Here is a 27,784-nt window from a genome sequence, read left to right on the forward strand (position 1 = left end):
CACACACACACGCACGCACACCTACCCACCGTGAGTCTGGCATCCACATGCCACAGACGCATCTGCCTACATACGTTCCACTCACTCACTCACTCTCACTCACACACACCCATTGAAACAGTGTTTGCCCACTCAGCTGCTGCCAACGTTATTGTGGTGCTCTCTCTCAGCTGTGTACGCTTACTCTCAGCTGCTGCTTTGAATTCGCCGCTACGAACACACTTTACAGAGGCAAAAGCAGCACAATAACAGTTCAAATTGGCGGCAGCAAATTCGCCGCAATCAGTTTTTCGTTTACGCTCCGCACTGCTGGTCGTGTCTGTTTGTTGTTGCTGTCGTCGCTGTTGTTGTCGTCGGCGTCGCCGTTGTCGTGGTTGTGTCGCTGCTGCTGCTTGCCCACTGAGCATACGAAAAGCTACATATATACGTATGTATGAGCAAGTAAGCGACAGCGCGAAGCGTATAACGTAAAACCGCCCGCGTGGAGAAAATCATTGAATATGACACGGAATCAATGTCCAAGTGCGGAGATATTTAGCAGTGCATTTAAAACTACATAAGTGACGTCACCAAGGCTGTCTCGCCTCGTGTCGTCTGGCCTTGTCCAGTTGTAACATCGGCAACACCAACAACAACACAAGAAATCTTTCGAAACACGCTGTCGTCTCTGCCGTCGCGTCGTTGCGACGCAACAATGCCTTAACGTCACGTCGCCGCCGCCGCCGCTTACGTTTTCTCTGTTCACACTCGCTCTCTGTCATCTCGCTCTCTTCGCGTAGTACTCTCTTTCGCTGTAGGTTTGCCGGCGACTCCATTTACTACTACGACGAAAAGACACTCAGACCAGGCACGGCACTCAGCACTCACTTTGCGTTTACGTCGTGGCCCATGAAGTTCGCTTAGCTCGCCGCACAAAATGTGAAAACTGATGAAAAGAAATATTATAAAAACTGCACACATTCAGACATTATTTAGCCACTAAACAACAACAATAATTAAGCCAGAGAGACAGCACGAGTATCAACAACAATTATGTGATATCTACAACAGAAATTTATATTTTTTTTTGCTAAACTGCTGACGTCACACGTCGAAAATCGAGAAGAAAATAAACTTGCGCAAAGAGGAAAGAAGGAAAACGTAGCGGAAAAAATGTACATGAAAAACGGCAAAAATATGAAACGTGTGTGATATTAAATGAGCGCGACGGCGGCAGCAGCAACAACAACTACACAGCCGCAGCAGCAGCAACGACGTTGGCAGCAGCGACGACGACGACGGAGGCGACGGCAGCGGCGTCGAAGCATTTGCTTTGCTTTTGCTGGTTTGTTCGTCGTGATTTAAAGCGAAGAAATTCCAATTTAGGTGCGTGCACTTCATTTTATTCCGTTTGTTTTTGCAATTTCAACAAAAATACACAATTGTATACATACATATGTATGTATGTGCATACATACATGAGTGAATCTATCATGAATTGTTCAATCAGTTGCTTTACAACTGCGTTACCATGTGTTTTTTTGATTGTGTGTGTGTGTTTGTGTTTGTATATTTCAACAATTAATCATTCTTTCAAGTTTGCTTTGTGCTACCTCTTCTCCGTTTCTAAGCCCGTTAATAACCTTTAAATGCCTTTTGTGTATGTCTCTGCTCCAAGTTTCTCGTAATTCAATTGTAAATAGCAAACTTCTAAGGCTCCCACCGCCCCCTCCACCCTCAGTCCACTTGCTGTTTGCTCCACATTATCAACATTTGTGGGACTCTGTCTGGCTTTAATGTCCACATGTTAGTTAACATTACAGCACTTGGTTGGAAGGAGCAGAAGAACACAGAGCGAAAGAGAGAGAGAGAGAGAGAGAGAGAGAGTACCTGATAACGAAAGGGGACAGAGTGATTTAATTTCCAGTGCATGGTTTCCGGAACCCCATGACCGCAAATGCGTCATACAAACATATGTACATATGGGCAACTGCCACAAATTTATGTAAATACTAAAATTCAAGTGCAATGCGAATTTCCTGGTACTACCAATAATATTGCCGGGAAAGCATTTTTTTTTATTATATATGTAGCAAGGGAGTTCCCCGTAATTGAGATAAAATTGAACTTCTCGATAAGTGAACGCGGGTTGTCCGGCATTCAATTTCCACTTTAGCAGAAGAACACCCACACCACTTCCAACTCTACCAGTGTTGCCAACTCTCCATTCAATTTGCCTGTTTTTGTTTGCATTTAGTTGGCAAAATATTTTGCGACGCATTTTATGCGCCTGCCGCCGAAGCCGACGCTCTCTCAATTCGGGCGCTTCTCTCCCGCCCACCAACTGGCAATTATTTTTGGCTCTTTGCACCCAGCAAATACAAAAAAAGAAACACAAATATAAAAAAAAACAGAGAAAAGAAAAAAACCAGACGCTGTTAAGCCCAACAGCATTCTGTTGTTGGCTACGACTTACGATAATGTTAACTAGCCCTTTTGCCACCTCGCTCGCACAGCTCTGTTGGCTGAATCTGAGTTTGTACCTTTTACTTATGCTGTTTACACTTGTCTTTCTGTTTATTTAAATTGCATATCATAGTGACTGTGCTCAGCACATACAAACAATTAATAAAAATTATGTTGTTGTTTTTTTTTCTGGGCTTTGCTAACGATGTTGCTGGGGCTCGTAGACAGAGCCGGTTTGCTTGGAATTTTTGGATTAAGCCTTGATTGTTTGAGAGAGACGAAACACCTTAATGTGTAGCATTCGCCTGTAATTGGCTTGAAGCAAAGAACAACGGAATTGTCTCTTGGTTTACATATTTACTAATATGTATCTATTTAGTTGTACATATGTTTGCTTATGTACATACCGGTCAACCACCAAGAACAACATGCAAAGAGTTCGAAGCGCATAATCAAAGTGGAACTCAAGTCACAAAACCGGCTGCGTCGTAATAATCATGAATTCCACACTAGAGAATCCACATCCGAAGCAGAAGCATAACAAGAACCACAGCAATAACAAAACAGTTCTGCTGTGGACCGTATCTGTCAACGCCTTTTCTAACAGCTGTTAGCAAAAGTACAACAACAAAAAAGGCGGCCGGCATCGCCGAAACCGCAGTCGTGAAAGCAACAAAGCGCCAGCATCCACTCTCCCACACTCTCGCTCAAAAGCTCTCGCCATACACACACACCCATATGCACTAAACTGAGCGACAACAACTATGGAGCTACACACAAAATTCTTCTTTTCTCCGGCACTTACCGATTGCTGAATGATTTGTATGGCAATCGTTGTAGGATGTATTTAATATGTGCATGTGAATGTATGTGTATCTCGTTTGTCTTCTTTTTATTATCTTTTACGTCTGTTTTTCTACTGCGCATGCAAAATGCTGTGCAAAAAGAAAGCGAAACTTTTACGTGTGCGCTGCAGTCAACAGCTCTGCTCTGCTCTGCTCAGCAGTATATGTGTGTATGTATGTGTAAACGAACATGCATGTGGGGGAGGGAAAGCACTCGTTGCCAAATGTATGCGTATGTTTGTATATGCATACATATGTACATAATTATATAACCATAAATTGTAGCTTGAATAATTAATAGCTCGTGCTAGAAGTTATTTAACATTCCCGTTAGATTGCATTAGAAGCACACCCAATTAGCTACTGACCAATGCTTGCTGAGGAGAAGTGAGCGAGAGAGGGAGAGAGAGAGTGTGGTGACTTGGGGCGCATTAGAGCAATTAATTTTCTTTTGTTTTTTAATATAAGTTTCTCGTGTTTTACTTTACTAATTTACAATGAGCAGCAGTTGTCGAGTCAAATTCGAAGTGCTATCAAAAAACCTTGCTCGCGTGCTTTGCACCTCTCTGCAGCTTATTTACTCGTCTATGTTTGTGTGTGTGTGTGTATTTTATACTTCTAGCTTTTTTCTTTATCAGTCATATACGCTCGCGGTCGCTGCGCTCTGTTGCGTCGATGTCGTCAGGTTGATTGAAGAAAAAAAAGCTGCGATGTTGTTGTTTCGCGGTTGGTTTATTTATTTTCTCTAGGCCATTTTGTCCACGATTTCTGACATTTTCATGTTCATGTTTTCTTCCCTGTTTGCATAATGTATTTCTTTCTCAAGTCACAGTTGCATTTTGTATTTACCTTTGCGACTTGTTGTTATTAGATAAATAAATACAGAGATGCCCGACAAGTGCACTTTACACACACAGACACATGCATACATTGATAAATGTTAACTGATCAGTTGACGCTTTGCTGTTGTCTCAAAAATGTTATGGCCACTGTTAAACTCACTATACATTCCAGATACATTTCATGATGGGGTCACACTGACTGACTGACTGCTCAGCTTATGTAAATATGTATTCAGATTATCACTCAATAGAGTTGAATTAGCATAAACTCTTTGTTGAGCTTCTTGTGAAGCATTTTCATGTGTAATTTTATACGGTCACTGTAATTTTAGATGCAAAGTGAATCTACTTGTTGTTGCATGTTAAATAAACGAACCAAATATTTCTTGTGCATTTAAATTAAGTTTAAGATATTTCAAAGGACCTACCTGGCTACGATCTGCGGGGCTACCCTTATTATATTGAATTTTGTCTGTTGCCCACATAATTTGTGCCTTCTATATATGTATACGGTTGTATCTGGTAGCAGCGTATAAAATTTCCATGTCTTCGATTTGAATTACCTGAAGAGAAAAAAATAACTGAAAGTAATAAAACAGAATTCGCCGGCCTGTAAACAGATACCGTTTTTGGCACACCGTAGAAAGCAACAACAAAATCTCTGAGCAGCAGCAGAAATAAAGCCTGTGCCGCTGCCGACGCCGACGCTGACGCCTGCAATTTATAGAGAGCGCGAGTGGGAAAAGAGAATGAGCAAGTGAGAGGCTGTCTGGCGTTTGGCTACCTGCGCTGATTCGCTGTTGCCGTTGCCTTTGCTTTTGATTTTGCCTTTGCCTGCTGCTTATTTTCTTGCCAATTTCAGCAAATTCCACGCGACGTTCCGTTCGTTCATTTTGCTCGTTTAACGTTTCACTGTATATACAAACGGACAGACATATGTACATATGTATTTCTACACACTAAGTATTTGGTTCTTGCCACATACACACTTGTGTATGTACATACTCGCAATAAACGTTTGTCATTTACATTTCGATGTGTGTGCTATTTGTTGCTGCAATTAACAGCTCGTAAATTTTAAAGCTCCCGTTTGTCTAACGCAAAACAAAAAAAAAAGGAAACTTTTGTTCCGACTTTAAAAGAGCTCCATTAACATTTATGTTAATGAAATTTAAAAAATAATTGTTTATATTTCTGTTATTACAGTTTTCCCCCTCTGTTATTGACTTTTCAGCACTATTACAACTTTATGTTATCTTGCCAAAAAACAAGACATTAATTAGAACAATAGCCGAAAGAGTTTCTATTGAACAAATTTAAGACATTGGCCAAAAGTGGTTAATACAACATTCACTATAACGTTACCTGTTGCTTTTTCTTTCGTTCTCGTTCTTGTTTTGCCTTTGGCTTTTCTTCACACGCCATGTCGTCGTCTCCTCCTCTGTATGCCATATTGATTGGTTTAATACTTTTTATGCCGAGTTTATTGACATTTGCGCTTGCGCGACGCCGACAACAACAACAACAAAACATGACATTGTTTTTATGTTAGAATTATTTTTGGTATGCTGCAGAGTCGCTTGTTGCGAGCTTTAAAGAGGTGTGGGGCGAGGAGGTGGAGAAGTCGTTTAGTGAGCTTATACATAATTCAAAATGGTTTCCCTACTTGCGCTTTATCATCAGCTTTTGTTTTTTGTTTTTCTTGGTTCTTTTTAGTGTCATGTTATTGGTGTTGTGCTCTCTTTTCTCTCTCTTTCTGTCGCACTCTTTTCAGTTGCAGTCTTAGCGCCTCTTTCACTCAGACATGTTAATGAAATGTAAATGCAGCCCCATAAAATAATTGAAAACAAAAAACAAAACACACTTCAAATGGCGCTAAAACTGAATGTGCCACTTGCATAAATAAATTTACTTATTGCAAATACAAAGCATACAAACATATGTCTAATTATTTATTACATTTCATTTGATATTTTGCAGATGTGAAGAATCCCTAGGTGCTAATTTAGTTGATAAGCGCAAACAAAAAGTACAATAAAAACAAACACACACACAGAGCAGCAGGCAAATTTCCAACTAGGTGGCAACGTTTTTAGCGAGCGCGCTTAAAAGTATGCTACACAAAAATTCAGGCGATTGCCGCGCTGCTGCCAGGCCCACGTAGCAAAAACCAAAAGACACAAGCGACAAAACGAGAGACGTAAGACGTGCGAGAGCGGAGAGAGATACACAGAGAGAGAGAGAGAGAGAGCTATCAAAAACTATTTTTGTACAACTGCAGGCAGCGCTGACTGCGAAATGTCGAAATATTTAATAACCACCGCCGCGCCCAACAGCCACAGTCACAGCAATAACAACAACCACAATAACACCCCACGACAACAGCATCAGCTTTATGGAGGTGGCAGCAGCTCACAGGTGGTACGAAAGCTCAACTATGAGCTGCTGGGCAACAATAACAACAACAATAATAATAACAATATTGTGATAAAAAATGAAAAGCTGTTGGACATTGATTACGAACATGGTGGCAACGATAGCAACAGTGGCGTTGGCAGCGGCGTCGCTGCACACCTGAGAGATCATGTATACATAAGTCTGAATAAGGGTGGTGGCACAACAACAACAACAGTGATTGCAGAAGCGACAAGCACACATCATCAACAGCATCCACAGCAACAACAGCGCAATGGATCGGCGGGCAAAACTAACGATATCACACAATACTACAAGGTGAGTTGAGATATTGATAACTTGAGATACAGATAATCGATCGCATTGAATTCTAACCTATGAATTTAAAAAATAAATAAAATAAAATAAATACAAGCTGACAATGAATAGTAAAAGCAGAATTAGCAGCAGTAATAATAACGATATAAATAATAATGATCAGAGAATTATAAATAAGACTCTTACTGATTATATTTCTATTTCGATTTGGTATTCTTTAATCTAAAATTGAAATACATATGACTAACCAAATAAATAAATTTATTGCTGTAAAAAAGTAACAAAATAAGGAATCAATGGAGTATAGTGGTATTATTTATGTTAATAAAAATAAATAAAATTAAACAACATTAAAGACTCTTGTCTGGTCTTAAAGTAACTGCGATTTAACCATCGACTGATCGTTATCAACAACTAATCTTTACTCACCACACGTCCATATTCACCACTCTCTTTTATTTTCCCCTTTTGCCACAGGTCAAGCGCCGAGCGCATGCAACCACCCACGAAATCCACCCGAAGAAACAGGCGAAGCAGAACGTTCTTCATCAAACGGTCACCTACAACAGCAAACACACGCCGCAGCAACAACAACAGCAGCAACAACAACAACTGCGCTACCATCATCAGCAGCAGCAGCAGCAACAACAACAGCAATACGTCGTCGAGCACGACGAAGACGACGATGTGGAGACGAGCAAACCGGCCGGCAACGGTTCTTCTCATTCGCATTCGCATTCGTTTTCACAGTTTGCGCGGACAGCGTCGCAGCAGCAGACGTCGACGCAACAACAGACAGCGTTAGTCACATCGTCTTTGGCGTCATCTGGAAGCGGAGGTGGCGGTGGCGGTGGGGGTGGGGGTGATCGGAATCGGGCAGACACCTCGCTGGGCATATTGACCAAAAAGTTTGTGGATCTGCTGCAAGAGTCACCGGATGGTGTTGTCGATCTGAACGATGCCTCCAACCGATTGGCGGTGCAGAAGCGTCGCATCTACGACATTACGAATGTCCTGGAGGGCATTGGCATCTTGGAGAAGAAGTCCAAGAACAACATTCAATGGCGGGGCGGTCAATCGTTGGTCAGCAGCGAGCGATCCCGACAAATCGAAGCCGAGAGCGAACGCCTCGAGCAGCGGGAGAATGAGGTGAATACGCTGCTCGATCAGATGCGTGGCGAGCTGGCCGAAATATCGCAGGAGGTGGAGAACAGCGGTGGCATGGCCTATGTAACGCAGAATGATCTGCTGAATGTGGATCTGTTCAAAGATCAAATTGTGATAGTGATCAAGGCGCCGCCAGAGGCCAAACTTGTGGTGAGTTATTCCCCCCATATACGCACAGTGTGGTGAAAAGAAGAGAGAGAAGAAGAGTTGATAGTACAGTCAACTGTTATATTGTATATCCAACTATTGTATATTTCAACTGTTATATGTATACTACGCATACACACATATTTAGCAGAAATCTTAACTCGTCCCTATTCGGACGTCGCGACGTCAGACAATTGTGCTTCTTCTTTGCGTCTGCATGCCATTAAACATGGCGCCCTATTTTTAGACGTGCCGCAGACGGCGACAAGCGCCGCACTGCAAAATGGAACACACTCTCCACCCCACCCATCCCCACACCTCTACACACTTCCCACCCCTCCCCACCACTCCCCACTTCTCATATTCCTATTGCTAGCGCGTCTTTCTTTTTGATATTAAACTAAAAGTAAAATCATTTTGATGCTGTTGCTGCTTATTCTGTTGAATTCTCTAAGCAAATTAAAAATAATAATATTCCAATTGAAATTCAGGCAGTCTTCTTGGCCTGGCCTGTTGGCTGATTTGTCTGATCTGTTCGCCACGCACTATTTATAAATATTTCACTTAATGTTTCCGTTTGCCTTGAACTGTTTAATGAACTCGCCAAGAGAAAACAGAAAATAGTCTACGAAATGTGCTGCGATTAATATTGGTTACAGGTAGTCTTCCCAAACACACACACACACTCACTACATACATACATGTAAAGTCTACTTCTATTTAATTAAAATTCTACATGTCTGGCAACACTGCAGCGCAAATTAAAAAGCACAAAATAAATAAAATTAAAAAAGAGACATAAAAAATATGTAATTATAATATCTAAAAATACACATATAGTACACGTTGAGTTCGCATTATATATCTTCTGCTACAAATACTGTTACTGTTACTGCAACTGTTGCTGTTAACTTACAGCTGTTGAATAAGTGTTAATGTCTATGTCTGTTTACAGCTGCCCAGCACGAAGGTGCCGCGTGAGATCTACGTCAAGGCGGAGAACAGCGGAGAAATCAATGTGTTTCTATGCCACGATAACTCACCGGAGAATTCGCCAATCGCGCCCGGGTCTGGGTATGCGGCGAGTGCGCAATCTTTGGGCAGCTGCGGCCTGCGCACGGCGACTTCGACGCGTCTGCAGCACCTGACCAATCAACGCCTCAACGATCCGCTATTTAATAACATTGATGCCATGAGCACTAAGGGTCTAGGTATGTTGTTAGCTTCTTAAACTTTAAACCGATATGTCGTTAGATTAAACTGTTAACTAATTCTTATTTTCTGTTCTGTTCTGCTTACAGGCCATACACCATATCGCTTATCAGCCCAACGCAACCTCAGCAAGTCGATTGAGGAGGCGGCCAAGCAATCCCAGCCTGAATATAATAACATTTGTGATATTGGCGGCGTCAAGTATGAACTGACATCGCCAGAGCAGCAGCTGCAGCGGTCGACGCATGCGGATGATGATGCGGATGCGGATGATGATGATGATGATGACGATGACGTCGATGATGAGCTGAGTCAACTGGTGCCAACGCTGACCAGTCCCGTTGTGCGCAGTCATCAGCAGCAGAGCGCTATTCAGCAGCTTTTTAGCAGTCTAACACAATCCTCGCCCACGCCAACGACGCGGCGACGTGCAGCGAATTGCGCTGTTAACGCCGCGGGCAACACAACTACGCTTAATAGTCATAACAGCAGCAGCAACAGCAGCAACAACAATTCCCAACCCCCCAGCAGCAACAATAACTACAACAACAACCAGCAGCAGCAACAACGACGCAGCGATGTTCCCATGTATAACTGTGCAATGGAAGGTACGACTGCGACGTATGCAGTTAACAGTAATGGTAACAGTAACAGTAACAGCGGCAGCGGCAACAACTCCTCTGCCATGGGATCGCTTCAGATGCAGTTTGCAGCAGTCGCTGGTAATGAGAGCAACAACAGCCTTGGCGTCGGCTTGGCGGCAACATATGGCGACATTTCTGGCGCTGGCGCCAATGTTGTTCACCAGCAGCAGCAGCAGCAATACAATCACAAGCATACCTATAATCGCATTCTGCCGCCTGGCGTTGCCGACAGCGACGCTGATAGCAATGGCAGCAATGTTGCTCTGCAAGGCCTCGACGCGCTCTTCAGCGATATCGACTCGGACTGTAAGTACTCTCTTGCATTTAAGCATAACTCATTCGTTTTTTTATTCTCTCTTTGTGTGTGCCGATGCCTCTCATACTACCATCAAAAACGCTCATTACACATGTGCCTATGTAAGCCTATGTAAATAACAGCAGCTACATTTACAGCGAACGCGTTAACAGTTGCAGCTAATGTTAACGTTAACGTTAACATTACGCATTGAGATGAAGCGTGCTTGTCAAGAACTTTCTCTGTGACCTGCGTGCATTTTCATATCGAAACCGCATCACAGTCTGAGTTCTTGCTGAGCGCGTCCTTCGCACATCAACATACGACATACATACTTTATAATAACTTAATAATCGAAATAATTTTGTGAAAGTGCCTATCAATTAAATTTAATTCAATTGTGTTATTTCAAATTTTCAATACACATTTCGGCAAGCTACCAACCAACGAGAATCAGTTCAAAATTGAATTTAATTTGTTTGTACATATTTTGGCTTTTATTTTCTTGTACAGTGAAATGTGTAACATATTACAAATTATTAATAAATAAATTAACCAACTACTTAACTAAACTACTTGTATCATGCTCTCTTTATCTGTGTCTGCCTCTATCTCTCACGCACTATCTTCAACTTCACACACATACACATATTATTCACACGCAATTCCACAAAGCATGATCTTTTATTGTACATTACATGCCCAATGACTGTTAAGTAGGCAAACGAAACGAAAATCTCTGTCGATGCTGTTAAGTTAACAGTGCAATGGCTGTTGCGTAACAGTCACAAATAAATGTTGCTGAGAATTGGATTTTTGAACTTTGTTTGCCTACTTAAAAGACACAATATATATATAATCACATACTAACAAACACTAACACTTAAAGGTTGTATATAGAATGTATGTATTATTCGTATTAACCCGCCGCCTCTATCGTCAAAATGGAACCATTATTAGCAACGCGCAAGCGCAAATTCATTTTGGAACTGAATTCTCGTGGGTCTGCAGTGCACTGACCGTTGCGGAGGGCAATTGTTCATATTGAAATTGAAATTTTGTAGCACCATGAGATTCAGCTCTGGCGTGAATTTCAAACATGCATCCACAAAAAAAAAAAAAAGAAAAACAATAAATCATTCCCGAAAATCAACAATCAATACAAATCAATTAATATCATTGATGTACATTTTTATTAAACTGTCTTTTAAAATTTAGTTACATGTAGTTATGTAGATACATGATATTGAATGTATTCGACTGATTAGTTGTTCTCTTTGCTTACAGACTTCAATAACGAAGCATTTGTGCCCATCGATCCGCCGGATGACAATGATTATCCCTATGCGCTGAATGCAAACGAAGGCATCGATCGTCTGTTCGACTTCAGCTCGGATGCCTACGGGCCCTAAGATTGATCTGTAGATTCAACACACACATACACATATATATATATATATATATATATATATATATATAAATCAACTGCGAATTGGGGGGGAACTTGGGGGTGTTTATAATTTTAAATTATATACAAGGAAAGCACCGCATATTACGTTAGAGATGATCTATTATTATTATTATTATAATTATTATATTATTATTATTACTATTACAAATTATCAAGTAAAGAAGCAGTTAAAAAAAAATCAACAAAAACAAATTGTAGAAAACTTAATGAAACTAAGTTGTGTGTAACATTTTAAGCATAAAAACCTACATTTAAATTTATAATCCAAACGTATTTTAAGTAAACAAAAAAAATGCCCTCACAAAATGCAAAACACATTTTATAAGCAAATTTCAATTTTTAGCCTTAAACAACAACAACAAAAAAACAAAAACAAAAAAAACAAAAACAAAAAAGCAACAATGCTGATTACTTAATGCAAAACAAAACAAAATCGATGAGAACAATTAAGATGCCTCATTAATAAACATTTTGCGCCAGAACTGTCTGTAAATTAGTACACACACACATATACACACAAACACAAAGCAAAACATAATTTTTAATTAGTGAAACAAAATAGTTATTAAATTAATATTACATGAAAATAAAACCTAACAAACAAAATCAACCGATTTAATTGAAAATTGTAATATATTCCTATGAAATGCAAAAAAAAAAAAAGAAAGAAATTATGAAACAATAACAAGAAAGCAACTCCAGCAAATTGCAACACTTGCAACACTTCATCTCGACCAGCTCCCAGTTTAGTTTCGACGCATGCAACCTGAATCAGGAGACAGTGAAAATAGTAAACAAATAACGCAGCTAAAAAGCAGAAAGACAGCAACATTATTATTGTCATTGCCTCTATTTGTGTCTTGTCTGCTGTTTGTATATTTTTTTTAGTTGCCGTTTCAAACTCTCAGTGCGTTTGATTTAATTATTAAAGCTAAGTATGCATAATTATTTGTTATTGTTATTAAAATGTAACCACACTTACACACACACTATAGACTTGACACCACTCGTAATTCAATTCAAAGAATACAAAAACAATGGAACCGCGAACATCCTCAGAACCCAATACCAGTTCAAAGTTCACCATCAAAGTCAAAGCCAAATCATCCCCCACAAACAAAAACCCAACAGATTCAACCGCAACTAGTTATTTAAACCTATCGTCTAGAGGTTAAACAAAATACAATTTAAATGCAAAAACAACTACAAAATGTATAAAAATCAAGAAGAAAAGCTCTATAAATGTACTTTTATTTTATAAACAAAAATAATACACAAATTTGTTAGGTACTTTTCTTTCGTTTCAAAACAAAACCAACACAAAAAAACCAAATAAATATAAAAAAAAAACGAAGAGAACATAAAATATTAAACTGTTGTTATTTATTAATGGGCATTTATTGGGTGCACTGAACTTTTTACAGCGTTCCTGTGAAAGAATTAACTCGAAAATCACCAGTAAAGGCTTGAGTCATTTTTCAACATTGGGGCAAAAAGTATATTGGCGAACACGTACCTTAAAAAAATGTTTGCCACAAAAAATGAACACCTATATCTAAGAGACTAGAAGAGCTAGAAGCGTTTGGTTGAACATCAAGTTTTAGTATTAAAAGCTTTTTTGTTTTTTGAGATACCTAAACCAAACTACCAGCATATTGCTTCGGGTTATTTTTATATCCTCTAGCCAAATTCAAATCGGTCGTCTACTATAGTATATCATAAAGCTGTCATAGAAACAAAATTTTACACAGTCTTCCAGTCTTCTATAATTTGGGTAAAGTGGCCCTAAATTAAATGGTCTCCTTCGTCAATCCAATATCTAATCCCTAGATCTCAATAATATTTTCTTAGTCGAAGGATAATTTTTTAAAATATTATTTAATGTTCACCAGAGTTTTTCGGGATCTTCAGCAGTCGAGTATGCATTAACCCAATGTTCGAAATAAATTCAAAGTTCTTTTTATTTTTGTATATTAATTTAGTTTTTATTATAGTCTCGCCATAATGATTTTGTTACATAATAATATATGTAGTTGTTTATTTCGCTTATATAAACAGGAAACAATTAACTTAGCTTTAAATTTACAATTGGCTTTAGTTAGAAATTATAAAAATATTGAAGCTTTTTTTAAATTTTGTATTAATTTATTATATGATAGGTTTTCATTTATAATGTGAATAATTTTATGTATGTATGTATGCATCTTTATGTACACTAACGCTGGCTGCTAATTGCGTCAAAGAAAAGCCAACTAATCAGAATATATATAAATATAATATCTGTATAAGAAGTTGGTATTTGGCGTTGTCGCGGCTGCTCAGGTTTTCTTATAATTTCCTTTTCCTTCCTGCTGTTGATGTTGTTGTTAAGCATTTGCAGTTCGATACCAAAATTGAGTTAATTGAACTACTAAATTACATAATCTTTATTTTTTTTTAAATGCTTTTGGCTGCTTTTTCATTATTTTCAACATCATCATTCTCAAATATATGTATGTATGTATGTATATATTTAACTTTTTATTCATTAAATTTATGTTGATTAATTTATAATTCCATTATTTGTTTTTACGTTTTCATTTCGCATTAAGTTTACAATTTTCGTTAGAATTTTTGCTTTGTTATGTACATAAAAACAAAAGGAACTATATTTTTCAGTCTTTTTAGTGTGTATGTGTGTGTTTATACATATATTTGCATATGTATATGTGTGTGTGTCTGTAGAATATTGTTTGTGTTATGTATGTATGTATGTACGTATGTATATAGCGTATTACATTAAATTTAATTTAATTTAATTATTAATTCAATAGTTTTCCATTCAATAGTATTTTCATAGGTTTGATTTACAACTAGCATTTTGTATAATTCATTTAAATATTTTAAGTTTCCCGGTTTTCTTTATTTGCATCTATAAAATCAAATAAGATATAAACGGGCTTGCGGTCTGTATTTTTCTTTTTTGTATCTTCTTCTAATTTTTATTACTTTAAAGTCATATATGTATGTATAACTTCTTTTTTATTTAACTGTATATTTATATATGTATATAAAGAGCGAAGGCAAATATCGAATACTTTTGTTGCTGTTTCTGTTATTATTTTTGCATTATAAAAATTCCATTTCTTGCAGTTGCAATATTTGAAGAGAATGTCTGTGTGTATTTTAGTTTTTCTAGAAATTCATCTATATTGTTATAGAATAGTTTAAATATTAGATGTGTGTAATTTGTCTATTGCTTGTTGAAATATGATGTTTGTATGTTTGTTTTTTTATTATTATGTAATTGTCTATGATCCATAAATATTGATCTCTTAAGCGCAGTTTTCTTTTGTCTGTTTTCTTGTTCTAATTTGAGTTTATGGCAATATCATCTGTATGAATCTTTGTATCTATGTATATTCTATCTGTCAGTGTGTATTTGTATCTGTATGTGGGTGTGTGTGTTTATCAATGTGTTTCAATAAAATGCGCATTTTATAGTATTTTGCATACATTGTGTAATTATGTTAATGATGCTGTAGTTACTTAAGCTCTCAATTTCGTAATTTGGAAGCTTGGCTTCAAATTAAATTAATTTAGAAAAATCTAAGTCAAAAGATAAAAACAAACACAATTTACAACTTCCAATCTCTCTGCTATGTTTCTATGTATGTATGTATATAAATTACTTTCTTTCCTCTCTTCACTCTCTCTCTCTCTGTCTCTGTTTCTACAAACTTTTGCCAGTTGCCAAGCGCCATGCATAAAATCATCTTTTTTGTTTTTTGTTTTTTTTTTTGATTGTTTTTGTATATAAAACGAGCAACACTTAAACATAAACGCACTAAAAATTGCAACACAACGCCATTTAAAATTAATAATAATAAAAAAAGAACAACAAATAATTTGTTTGAGTACATTGTAGATTTCAGTTGTAGTTTGTATGTAGTTGATAATAGTAACTAATTTAATAAGAACATTAACTCAGTGAAGACATTTTGTTTGTTTTGTTTTGTTGTATTGCTTATTGTTGTTGCAGTTTTGTTTTTATTTTGTGGTTCGCTTTACAGTTGTACAGTTAGTTTGCTTCATTGTTGCATCGCTTCGTTTTCAGTTTTGGTAGGTACTAAAATAATTATTAATTCCTATAATTATACATAAGTTAGGTTAGGTTATGTATATGTATCTATGTATGTACTGTAATGTAATGTAATTTAATTTAATTTAATGTAATGTATTGTATTGTATTGTATTGTATTATATTGCTTTGTATGTCTATGTCTATGTCTAGAATCTAGACTCTAGATATAAACGGTACTTAGGTTGGTTGGTTGTTGGCTTTTGTACTTTTGTTATTTGCATTTAGGACTTGTTTCGTTTTTTGTTGTTGTATGTGTGTTTTGAACGGCGCTAGTAAATTTAAATTATAAAAGAAATACTTAACAAATACGCAAAAACAAACATACATATATAAATTAAGCTTAAGTATATAATAAATTTGTTAGGAAGCTTGGCTGTAGGCAAAAGTTTGCTCGCGCCCTTTTTTTTTATTTTCTATATTAAACATGATTTACAGATGTGGAGGGGGTAACATCAACGAATTACACTAACAGTGCAGATAGGAAACTAACAGAGAGCGAAAAAGAGATCAGCAAATGAGAGAGATAAAGCTTTTCATACATACATATACGTATATGTAAATGCAAAAGCTTCACTCAAGTTGCGCTCTCTCTCTCTCTCTCTCTCTTGCATGCTCTCTTTTATTGCAGCATGCTCTCTTGCACTGAGTACCCCAGCTACATATACATATATATATCTAAATATTTTATACTAGTTGCTACATATACATATGTATGTAGGCATGCAATTACTTATGTGTGTACGTGTGTGTGTGTTTGTGTGTGTTTATTTACAAATTCAGTAGACACTTGCGCTTTCGTTTTACGCTTCGCGTCCTATGAAACCATTGGGGGGCGGGGGGCGTGGCGTGCTCGCCTGCCTCAGCCAATTTTCCTTGAGTATATTGGACGTATTGCCGGTGGTTGCAGCCATTGTTGCAGTCGGCGTTGGCGTCTCTGCTTTGCGCGTTCGACTGACGCTGCGACTGCGCGGTTGCTGCTGATGTTGTTGTTGTAGTTGTTGCGGCTTAATGCGAGCGCGTTGCTTTGGCCGACTGAGTGGCATGCGCTCCATCTTAATGTGCTCCATATGCTCATCATCTTCCTCATCGTCAACGTCAGGCAATGATCTGAAAATCCAATTGCATATTTTAATTAATTAATTCATTAATTCAATTAATTCGAATAATTCATTAAATTTGTCAGCACTCACACATCATCATTTTCGTCGTCATCGGAGCTGCTGTGCCGCACTTGTGTTGGGGCAACCATTGACGCATAGTTGGGATTATCACTGGTGAAGATTGGAGCCTGTCCGGATTCCAACTGCGGTTCACTCATCACCACATAATTGGGATTATCACTGAGCAGGCTAAAGGGTTGCGATGTTGTTGTTGTTGTTGTTGCGGTTGGTGGTGGTGGTTGCATCATTTCATAGTTGGGATTCAGACTGCTGGTTGTCAGCTGTTGAGGCCAGCCGGAATTGATGGGATCAGCACTGGTAATTGATTCATCCAGCAGCTTGTAATTGGGATTGTCACTGATGATTGTTGTGCTGCCGTTGCCACTGACACCGCCACTGGGCGTTGTTGCAGTGGGCGTATAGAAACGGGGCGTGGCCGTATAGCTACCCGCACTGCCGCTGCCGCCGCTCTCGATGGTGCCCAGATTGGGTCCCATGCTCACCATGGCCATGCCAGCGGGATGGCTGGTAAGATTCGTGTTGCTGCTGTTGCTGGCCGCATTCGAGATGTTGCTCTTGTGACTGACATTGCTGCCACTTCGCTTGTGGGTGAAACGATTGAGAACACGATTCCGAAACGTGTCGGCCACGACACGCTTCAGACTCGGCTGGCGACTGCTGCTCGCATTGGAGCTGGCCGCCGATGCCGTCGAGGGTTGCAGTGATGTGGATATCATGCCACCAGCAACAGCAGCATTACTCCCACCACCACCAATCACCTCATCCGGCATGGAGCTGCTCATGTTGGGCACAATGCTGGCTCCGGTCGCATTGCGTTTCGCTTTCGGTATCAAATGTTGCTCACCGCTGAGTCTGCCGCTGCCGCTGTGTGGCAACTCGCCAAAGTTGGGACTGGGATCATACAGTTCATAGCCACGCTCGGCATCCGCTGGATCCTCCACATTTGGATCTGCCTGCACATAGGCAGCATCTTCCATGTGAGATCCACCCGCGGTGGGCAACGTGGATAGAGCATCTGGTGTGCTACTCACAATGAAGCCCGAGTGCATGCTAAAGGGTGAATGCGTTGTGGCCTGATCATCGACCAGAGCAATGGGACTCTCGGCGGGCTGTTCCAGCGATGTGTTGTGCTCCATGTTGGACTTGTAGCCCTGATGATATTCGCCCACACGCAACGGCGTCGTCGCATCCTCACCATCAACATCCGCATCAAGTTGTCCGCCCGCAAATATATCCAATTGATTCGAACGCTCCTTGCGCTCCTTCTCGCGATACTGCACACCCGACTCGGAGTAATAGAAGGCCACCTCCTTAAAGTGCGGATCGGACAAGTGCTCCAAGTAGGCAATTATGTCAAAAAACGAGGGTCGTGCCGTTGGCCTATGATGCCAACAGCGATGCATTAGCTTGTGCAGCACCTCGGGACAATTGTCGGGTCGTTCCATGATGCCACCATCGATGACATAGCGCAGCACCTGCTCATTGGACAGACCCTGATATGGCTGTGAGGCCAGTGTGGCCATTTCCCACAGCACAACGCCATAGCTGAACACATCACTCGAACTGGCATAGACACCATCGCGCAGACTCTCCGGTGGCATCCAGCGCACTGGCAACAGACCCTTGGTACCCTTGCGATAATAATCCATCTCGTAAATGTCCCGCGTCATGCCAAAGTCACCAATTTTGACTGTCAGATCGGCGGCAACCATACAATTGCGTGCGGCAAGATCACGATGCACAAATTTCTTGGCCGCCAGATAGGCCATGCCATCGGCGATTTCGATGGCCATTTGAAAGATGCGACTATAGGGCGGCGGTTGCACAGCTCCCAAGGTGGTGCCAGTGCTGGATGTGAGGCCAATCCGTTGCTGATAGACAGCGAGCACATCCTCCCGTTCGTCGGGCCGATGGGCACGCAAATATGACTTGAGATCGCCCTTCTTCATCAGCTCCATGACGACCAGGGCGGGCTGGCCACGGGAACAGACGCCCAATAGACGGACCACATGGTACGTATCGAACTCCTTCATCACGCTGGCCTCGCTCAGGAAATTGGTGCGTTCACGATCCGTGGCATTCTCATTCACCGTCTTAATGGCACACGGCATATCCTCGTCGTTATTTTGGGCTTTCAGTATGCCCTCATAGACCATGCCAAAGGAGCCCTGACCTAATGGACCCAGCTGTATGATACGCTCCCGAGGCACCTCCCAATCATCGGGCACATATTGTAGACTGGCATAGAATGGATTCACTTCCGTATTGATGACCAAGTCCTCCGGACCATTCTTCTTCTTCAAGTAGAAGTAGCCCATCGATATGATGGCCAGTATGATTAAGGGCACAAGTACCGCCACCAATATTATGACAGTTGTAAGCGATAGTCCGGGAGGCTGTAAAAAAATATCGATTATTATTATTGATTGTTTAGATTCAATGCAAATCAATAGATTATTATTTACCGGAACTATTTCGTATACGATATTCGAAAGATCACCGTCACCGGCCAGCGAATGAGCTCGCACAACAAAACTGTATTTGCCCTCATTCAGATTGTGTACAACATAGCCACTCTTATTGAGATATTCCTGTGCGGAGATGCATTTCCTCTCCTTGACCGCATTCTCCTCCTGTCGCTCATATATGATCGTGTAGGAGACGATGGCACCGTTCGGTGTTTTTGGTGGATCCCAACGCAGATCCACACTACCACGAGTGATATTAATTTTCGGCACCAGCAAAGAGGCCTTTAGATTCTCTGCCTTGTCCACATGCTCTGTAAAAATCAATCATATTGCACATTGAATGTATGTGTATGTAACTTATTAAGTACTTTAAACTAGTCGGAAAGACTATAGTCGAGATCCCGACCATAGGATATCCGTTACTTATTTCAATATATATATCAAAGTACTTCAAAGAAATTACTACCCAACAAAAACTACTGCATACTTTTAGGGGATTGTATTGAAATAATAACTTTATTATTAACTTTAGTTAGCTAATACTCCCGTTCTACTTGTCCGATCTTGCTGCGGTTAAGTGAAACTATAGATAATATTAATAGATAACGTTATTTACCATGAAAACTGTATTATCTTAAAAACTGTGGGTGTGGTGGTTTCTCGCGATTTCCGGGGGCGGAGGGGTGCGTGGCTTAAATTCGAAACAAACTTGATCTGCGTGGGGTATATAGAAATCTGTGTGCCAAATTTGGTTGTTCTACCTCTTATAGTCTCTGAGATCCTTTTGTTCATACAGACAGACGGACATGGCTATATCGACTCGGCTATTAGTGCTGATCAAGAATCTATATACTTTATAGGGTCGCAGATGCCTCCTTCTCCCTGTTACATACATTCCAACGAACAAAATATACCCTTATACTTATTTTTTAAGTACAGGATATAATAAGATACCAATATTCGAAAATTAATAAATGTTCATGAATTCAACATTACCACAACAAATTAAATAATAATAAGAATTATAAATATGACTCATTCTGAGTAAATTTCTTCTCCTTCTGTTCTCACATGTAATTTAAATTATTTATGTAGTTCAATTTAAATTTTAACATTTGTCGACAGAATAATTCACCCGTTTTATAATTTATAAGCTTTGTCTTGTAGCTCTGGCAATCAAATCATAATAATAGTAATATCTTAAGCTTCATAGGAATAAATATTACTTCAATGTATGCTATAAATTCTATACTGTTGCAGTTAATAATTCATAGATACCTTATTTGTTTTAAGTACGTACCCTTTTTAAGAGTTTTCTTTTCCCAGAAAACCGAACTGCTGCACAAAAAGTGTATATCTTTGTCCCCCTCTTTCTCCCGACAAGCCCTAACGCTCACTGTGTAGAGTGAAAAGTGTCGAAGATTCTTGAATCGATATTCGGTTGTGGTTGCATTCACCTCGGTCGAGAAGACCGTATAATATGTGCCAGAGGGATCCATTGATGTCTTATTTTCCCAATGATCAAAAAATTTTGCATTATCTCTATTATCATTGCCGGTTGCAGATTTAATTTCATTCTCCAAGTTGACGGATCGAACGTGACGCATCAACACGCTATCCATCTGCTCATCGACCTCATCAATTTCAATGTATCTCCTCGTTCTCTTGTCCTTGGGCTTGTCATTATTAACGTTAGTGGTATTTTCTGTTTTGGATTTCGCAGATATTGTTGTATTTTTTTTCTTCGAGACGTAGAGAAAGTTTTGTAGATTATTCTCAAACTCAATTTCATCAAGGACCTTTTGCTCAGCTATCTGCTGATCATAAGTGGGACGATCTGTTTTATCACACTTGCAGTCAGATTTTCCCGTCTTCTTTGCATCTGCTTTGTCACTGGGCGATGAGGATTCATCAATGAGTGCGGCATTTGGCATAGCTAAATAACAAAAAGAACAAAAATAAAACAAGTATCAAAGTAAATGCTGCATTTTTGGTTAAAGTCATGTGCAACTTACGATCTCTGCAAAAGTTACGATTATGCTCCAGATTAACATCACGTCGAGTGAGCTCTATACGTATTTGATACTTGAGCAACTTGCCATAAACATCCAGTGGGGGACTCCAGCTCATCAGCTATGCAATAGGAAATTAACAGATTAATGGATTAATCGATCGATTCAATAGAGGGCTCAAATCATACTCACAATTTCAGAGTGGCCAGTGGATATTGCAGTTACTCTACCCACATGCGTCGGTTGATAAGGTCTTGTCTTTCCACGTATTATATCGCTTTGATAGTTGCGCTTCTCGGATGATATTGTCATCGTACGCACATAGAATGCATATTGTGTATAGGGCAGCAGGTTGTCTATATTGATATCATTCTCCTTGCTGGGATCCGTGACTATCCAACTGTGAATCAAATGTTACATTTGTGATTAGTAAGCAATTTCAGCTATCTCAAAATAATACTGTTTTACGCACTTATCCGAGCAGGGTAGATAGCTATCTCTCGTGATATTTCCATTGGGATCAGGTGTATAATACATCTGATAACCAATGAACGATCTGTCATCATCGTAATTAACGATTGTTTTGTTAATCGAAAACATAATAAACATACTTCCCACAGCAGCGATTTCAACGTTCAACCATTTCGTATTGCCTTAAAGTATTTAATATTATTTATATAGTGATTGGTCAGTATACAGTACAGAATTTTATTATATTTATTTGATGAATAACATACATTTTCCCTTGTCACCGTTGGAATCTTCGGCCACCTCGTTCTTATTGAACTTTAATGGGTTATTTGGTAACATTGGTTTCAATTTGTCAATTGTCTCAACGCACAGTTTGGGATTGAAGTGAAAGAAGACACTGCCATTGATTTGAACGGTCTGATTTTCAGCCCAAAGCGATTCCAGATCTCGATTCTCCAGTACATAGAGTACATAACGTCCATCTACCGTCTCATTTCCTCCAATTGTGCGCAGACTTTTCAAAAAATCGAGCGAGGTGAGTTCATAGGTCAAATGAACTCTCAGGAACGAAGTAATTGTATGCACAGCACCCAAACCATGTTCCAATGCTTCAATCATGTGCGCTATATAATAAAAGAAATCATTGGAAAGGAGAATAAGTAAGTATAAAATATTTAATTTGAATTCAGTCAGTCACTTGATTAACTTACGTCCACCACGCTTAATGCTTATAGTCAATCCACCTGTTCCGATAAGCGTACAGCCATAGAATTCCTTTACTCGCGTCGCACTATCGATAACGCCGCCCTGACACTCCTTTTCACAGATTCCATCGCACTTCTGGCAGGTGCTGTTCATTTGTGCATATCCTTTATCACAAAACGTTGTACATTCGCCCTTGTAATGCACCAGCGGCATCTCCATGTTGTTCACGTACTTCTTTCCAATTTTTTCACACATCTCGGCCGTAATGCATCGGTTTTCATACTGAAAGAGGAAAAGAAATAATAAAATAAGAATGGTATTTATAAGATGCGTAAGGATGGTTTAAGTTGAAAGAAAATAAAAACTTGCTTTATTTATAGATCTAAAATAATCTATGATAAGATAAAATCAAATCAAACTAAATGTTAATGAAAGGCAGATATAATTGAAAATTATATTTTCAAACAAGTTTTAGAAAATAATTAACCTAAGGATCAGATATGCAGAGAATCGATCAAATTTGATGTGATCATCAGCTGTCAAAGATTAACAAATCAAGTTAATATTTATTTGCTTGTTGTAATGAGCAATTGACTAACTAGTACATGAATTGAATGAAATATTTTGATATTTTTTAATAGATAGGAGACGATCTTTTCCTCGTAAAAATTAAATACATTTTTGTAAAGAAATTAATGTAAGGTATTTTATGCACCATAGTTGTGCAGATCTAACTTACCAAAAAAAACCCCTCTCTACAATGGTTAACGCATGTGCCGTTGTCAATAGAAACATTCCGACAGGCAATGCAGCTGCCCACAAGCGGCTTGGTGCAACTGCCCAGGCAGGATTCGTTGCAACATGTGTGCTCATCGAAGCAGTTGTGGGGACACTGCTTGGGACAGACTTTAGGAAAGAAAACAAAAAAAGATTAGGTATATACATGAAGTTATCAATAGAGCTCTTCTACTTACATTTTTGACATTCTTTGCTATTCCAACAGTAACGATTGCCATCAGTATACTCGGGACATAAGGCAGCATCGTTCTGATCATTTGTGCCGCTATCGAGCTCACCGTTGCCTTTACTTTCACCCGGACAGCGAGGACATTCGGCATCGCGGCGATTGTTTTTCAGTACAACATCAGCTTCCGTAGCATTTGCAGGCAGTATCTTCATCCAGTTGACCGTCTTTATGAAACAGAGATATTCATTTTTCTCAATTCGTATGCCTCCGTGAGAAATGGTCCGCAGATTGGTTAGTCCAATGTCCTGAAGATCACGATTCGAATATACAACCAAAGCGTAACTTTCAAACAGACTATTGCCTCGTATAATGGTCAGATTGGGAAAGATTTGAGATAACGATATCAGATTTGTGACACGATAAACCACTATATAACCAGTGACTTCAGTGAGCAATGGATAAGTTCTGTTCAGCTTATCAGCATCGTTGATAAGCGAGATAAGTAAGAATCCTTCAATTACCGTACAATTGGCCAATTGATTTAGTTGCGATATATTGTTTCGTATATCCATCGATTTGCAGGCTGTTTTTGAAAAATAAAAATAAACATAATCAATACATGTTGTTTTTGACAAATTAAAAAAAAGCGCTTCTAGAATTTTTACTGAAATTGTATTTTAAAACGACTTAAAAGAGATTCATATATTTTTAAAAATATAAAACAAATATGTGAATATTTCTGATTGTCAAAACAGTTAAATTATATTCCAAACTTACGCATTTCCTTATTCGCCAATCTGATGTTGCTGTTATGCTTGACGTTTTTGTCACTAATGCCGTTGCGGTTATCGAGGCTGTTGCTGTTATCGATGCTGTTAGTGTTACTGTTAACACCAATAGTATTACCGTTATGCACGTGGGATGCCAGTCTGTCTGAAAACTTGTTCATTTGTTGTTGCTGTTGCTGTGCTACTGTTGTTGCTGCTTGTAATGTTAACAGTGCTATGATTGTGAATGCGATGCTATGTTGTCGCCAATGATGTTGCGCCGGATTATTGTAGTGCTGATAATATTGATAACTCTGTTTCTGTTTCTTTTCTAATCGTTGTTCTTGCTGTTGATGTTGATGTCGTCGCGGTCTTTTAAATAGATTACAACAATGTCGCATCAGCATTTGCACATGCTGCAACACCAACATTAATTGCAGTGTGCCCAAAATGTGTAAACAAATGCGGAAATTGTTGCGCTTATTATGTTGCTGTTGCTGTTGCAGTCGCTGATTATTTGTGTAGGTGTGTCTGCTGTTTTCTTTACAGGTGCAGTGGCAATTGGCTGTTGTTGCTGTTACTTTTTGGTTATTGTCATTTGTACTATTACTTCTACTACTACTATTTCTGCCTCGATTACTACAATTACTACTCCTATTATTTTCACAGCAACATGCATGCGTGATGCTAGCTACATGATGCTGCTGAGGCTGATGGTGTTGCTGAGGCTGATGATGTTGCTGTGGCTGATGATGTTGCTGAGGCTGATAACTTTGCTGACAGCCACAATGTTGCGCCGATGCCAAATTGCTGGGGAATGTTGTAGCCGTTGCGTCCCGGTTTCTGCTTCTGCTTCTCCGTTTGCTTCTGCTTTTACTGCAATCAATGTCTGAATAGGAACTGCTGCATGTTGCTGTCTGAATGCAGCAACATGTTTTTGGGAACACATGTCGGCATATGATACAAATGTTGCCATGCGATGATGTTGCTGTTGTGGATGATGTTGATGTTGCCATCGTCTTCGTCGTCGTCGTCGTTATCGTTGTTGGTGATTTTGTTGTTTTTATTAAAACTCCATTAGAGGATGGCCAGCACGAAAAATAATCCATATTATCAGGCAATAGTTCTGATTTAAACATATTGTGCTGTTACTTTTCGATACACTTGGCAAATTGTTTATCTATTTTATTTTTTTGTAAATTATTTATTAAAAATACAATGTTTGGTTAGGGGCACCGGCCCACTAAGTAATCATTGCACTTTTGCTCTCTCTCTCTCTCTCACTGTCTTCTAAGAATTGTTGTTGTTTTTGTATTTATCGTCGTAAGTTGGAATGCTTTTTGTTGTTGTTGTTGTAGTAGTCGTCGTTTTTGTTGTTCCTGTTGTTGCTGCTTCGCTGTTCGAAACCTGTAAATACATTTAAAAAAAAGTGCACATGTTGTTGTTATTGCTTTTTTTTTAATAAAAAAAAATACAAATAGCACTGAGGCAAAATTACAACAATTACGTATTTGAGCAACAAGCCATTACGATAATTTAATGCGAAAAAGGGCGCCAAGTGCTCGACACACGTGTCGCCCTGACTGCGAGTTACGTCGACGCTGACGTATCTTTATCACTTTTAAGTGAACATGTTAAGTACGAGTATGTTTAAGTAAATCTGTCATTACATGCTAATAATACACCAATAATGCATGATTTAAATTGCTTAACAGCTGCTAATAACAGTCTAAGTTTTGCCGGATGCTGCTATCTCTCTCCATTTTTCGCTCTTTTGTTTTGAAAACGCTCTAAATGCTCACGCAATCTTTTAATATATACATTTATGTACATACATACATACATAAATATTTATGTATGTGTGTGTGTGTGTCTGTGTGTGTGTGTGTGTAAGAATGCTAATACGCTGCCGCATTGCTCAATTAAATAGCAGCGAAGTCGGCAGCGCCAATAGTTGTTGCTTGGAGCTCTACATACAGAGCAATAATTTAATGCGGCAAAAAAGAAACAAGAATAAATAGATATTATTATTGTTGGTTTTCTCATTGTAGTTGTTGTAGTTGTAGTTACTGCTGCTAGCCAAATAGCATTGACGTTTGTTTTAATGACGCTCGTTCGCCGACGTCGCCGTGTTGACGTTAGAAGCAAGCGAGAAGCTGCGACTGCGACGTCGGCAGCGCAGTAATTGTAAAAACGTAGTAAGTAGTAACAACAACAAAAACAAATACGAATAAAAATTACGCATAGCGTATTTACAACTACGTTGTAATTCATCAACTGAATGCCGTTCATACCCCCCCTCCATCCCACACACACACAGGGTGTTGCCGGCCCTATTTATTTATTTGTTTTTTATTTTTTTTGGGGCGTAAGAAAGACAAAATGCGGCTGCGTTGTCAACGGTATTGAAGCGGAGCTGCTGAGCGTAAAACGTGGCATCAAAACAGAGAACACAGCTGTAAACAAATTGAGAGAGAGGAGAGAGCTTAGAAAGAGGCGGGGCACTAAGAACACCACCCGCCCTGTTGTTGCTCTTCTTCGTCGTGTTGTTGTAGTTGTTGCAAAAGTAAAAATGCTGCTGCGTAGTTAAAACGTACTCATACATACATAAATAGTTATGTATGTACAAGATAATGGTCATGAATATATACATACGTACATTCAAATTCAAATACATACATAGAAACATATACAAATACTATTAGAGCATGTTCTTGTGGGCCTGTCAGAATGCTTGCAAAATGTTTTCGCAGCCCATAACAGCAACAGCAACAACAAAACAATCGCCTCTCTTTCTCTCTCTCTCTCTGGCACTCACGCACACTCGGTTCTCTTAGCTAATGCTGCGACCGTCGCTTGTTTTATTATGCTTTATTATTTGTTGTTGTTGCCTTTATTGCGCAGTAAAAATAATACACTAATAGTCAGCCCGGACGACCCACAGTCGCGGTTTAAAGTCAATGGCGCCATAAATAATTACGAAAAAAATTAGAGAGTCAGCTAAAATAATTAAAATGGTTATAATACATAACATTAAAAACACATGCTAAAGATAATAACAATTCTGAATAATAAACGGCATGTCTACTGCCAACTGCACGTTGCCTCTGACGACCGCCATGACACCTGCCGCACTCGTTCGCTCTCTCTATATCGCTCTGTATTCTTTTGCGTCCTCTCTTTGCAAATCACTCAAAGTGTGAGTGTCCCATAAACTCTGAGGCTTTTAAACTGTAAAACGCACACAAAGAGACCCAGAGAATAAGTGTAAGTCAGAGAGAGAGAGAGA

At 39.1% G+C, this 27,784-nt stretch overlaps 2 protein-coding genes across 7 annotated transcripts in view; one reads left to right on the forward strand and one right to left on the reverse strand.

Annotated features, from left to right (window-relative positions):
- The window catches only part of LOC117792602 (transcription factor E2f1), a 40,282-nt gene extending 27,275 nt beyond the window's left edge, over nucleotides 1-13,007 (forward strand). For 3 of the 6 annotated variants that reach the window (XM_034632805.1, XM_034632804.1, XM_034632802.1), the window contains exons 3-7: nucleotides 6,113-6,865; nucleotides 7,343-8,182; nucleotides 9,135-9,390; nucleotides 9,481-10,341; nucleotides 11,618-13,007. In XM_034632805.1, the coding sequence (XP_034488696.1) occupies nucleotides 6,431-6,865; nucleotides 7,343-8,182; nucleotides 9,135-9,390; nucleotides 9,481-10,341; nucleotides 11,618-11,742 (2,517 nt within the window). In that variant the 5' untranslated portion in view covers nucleotides 6,113-6,430 and the 3' untranslated portion in view covers nucleotides 11,743-13,007. Of the gene's footprint in view, nucleotides 1-296; nucleotides 1,366-6,112; nucleotides 6,866-7,342; nucleotides 8,183-9,134; nucleotides 9,391-9,480; nucleotides 10,342-11,617 lie in introns of those variants that run through there. The other 3 variants (XM_034632801.1, XM_034632807.1, XM_034632806.1) reach the window with 3 other exon arrangements.
- Nucleotides 13,008-15,491: 2,484 nt separating this feature from the next.
- On the reverse strand, nucleotides 15,492-25,858 carry LOC117792317 (insulin-like receptor). Its single transcript, XM_034632397.1, has 12 exons — nucleotides 24,506-25,858; nucleotides 23,736-24,311; nucleotides 23,501-23,667; nucleotides 22,767-23,043; nucleotides 22,323-22,679; nucleotides 22,058-22,238; nucleotides 21,778-21,985; nucleotides 21,589-21,706; nucleotides 20,874-21,509; nucleotides 19,571-19,884; nucleotides 17,115-19,501; nucleotides 15,492-17,031 (listed from the first exon to the last, which is right to left on the reverse strand). The coding sequence occupies exons 1-12, from the start codon at nucleotides 25,632-25,634 to the stop codon at nucleotides 16,725-16,727; spliced, it is 6,657 nt and encodes a 2,218-aa protein (XP_034488288.1). The 5' UTR covers nucleotides 25,635-25,858; the 3' UTR covers nucleotides 15,492-16,724.
- Nucleotides 25,859-27,784: the final 1,926 nt, after the last annotated feature.

The sequence above is a fragment of the Drosophila innubila genome (genome assembly GCF_004354385.1).
Source record: "Drosophila innubila isolate TH190305 chromosome 3R unlocalized genomic scaffold, UK_Dinn_1.0 2_E_3R, whole genome shotgun sequence".
NCBI lineage: Eukaryota > Metazoa > Arthropoda > Insecta > Diptera > Drosophilidae > Drosophila > Drosophila innubila.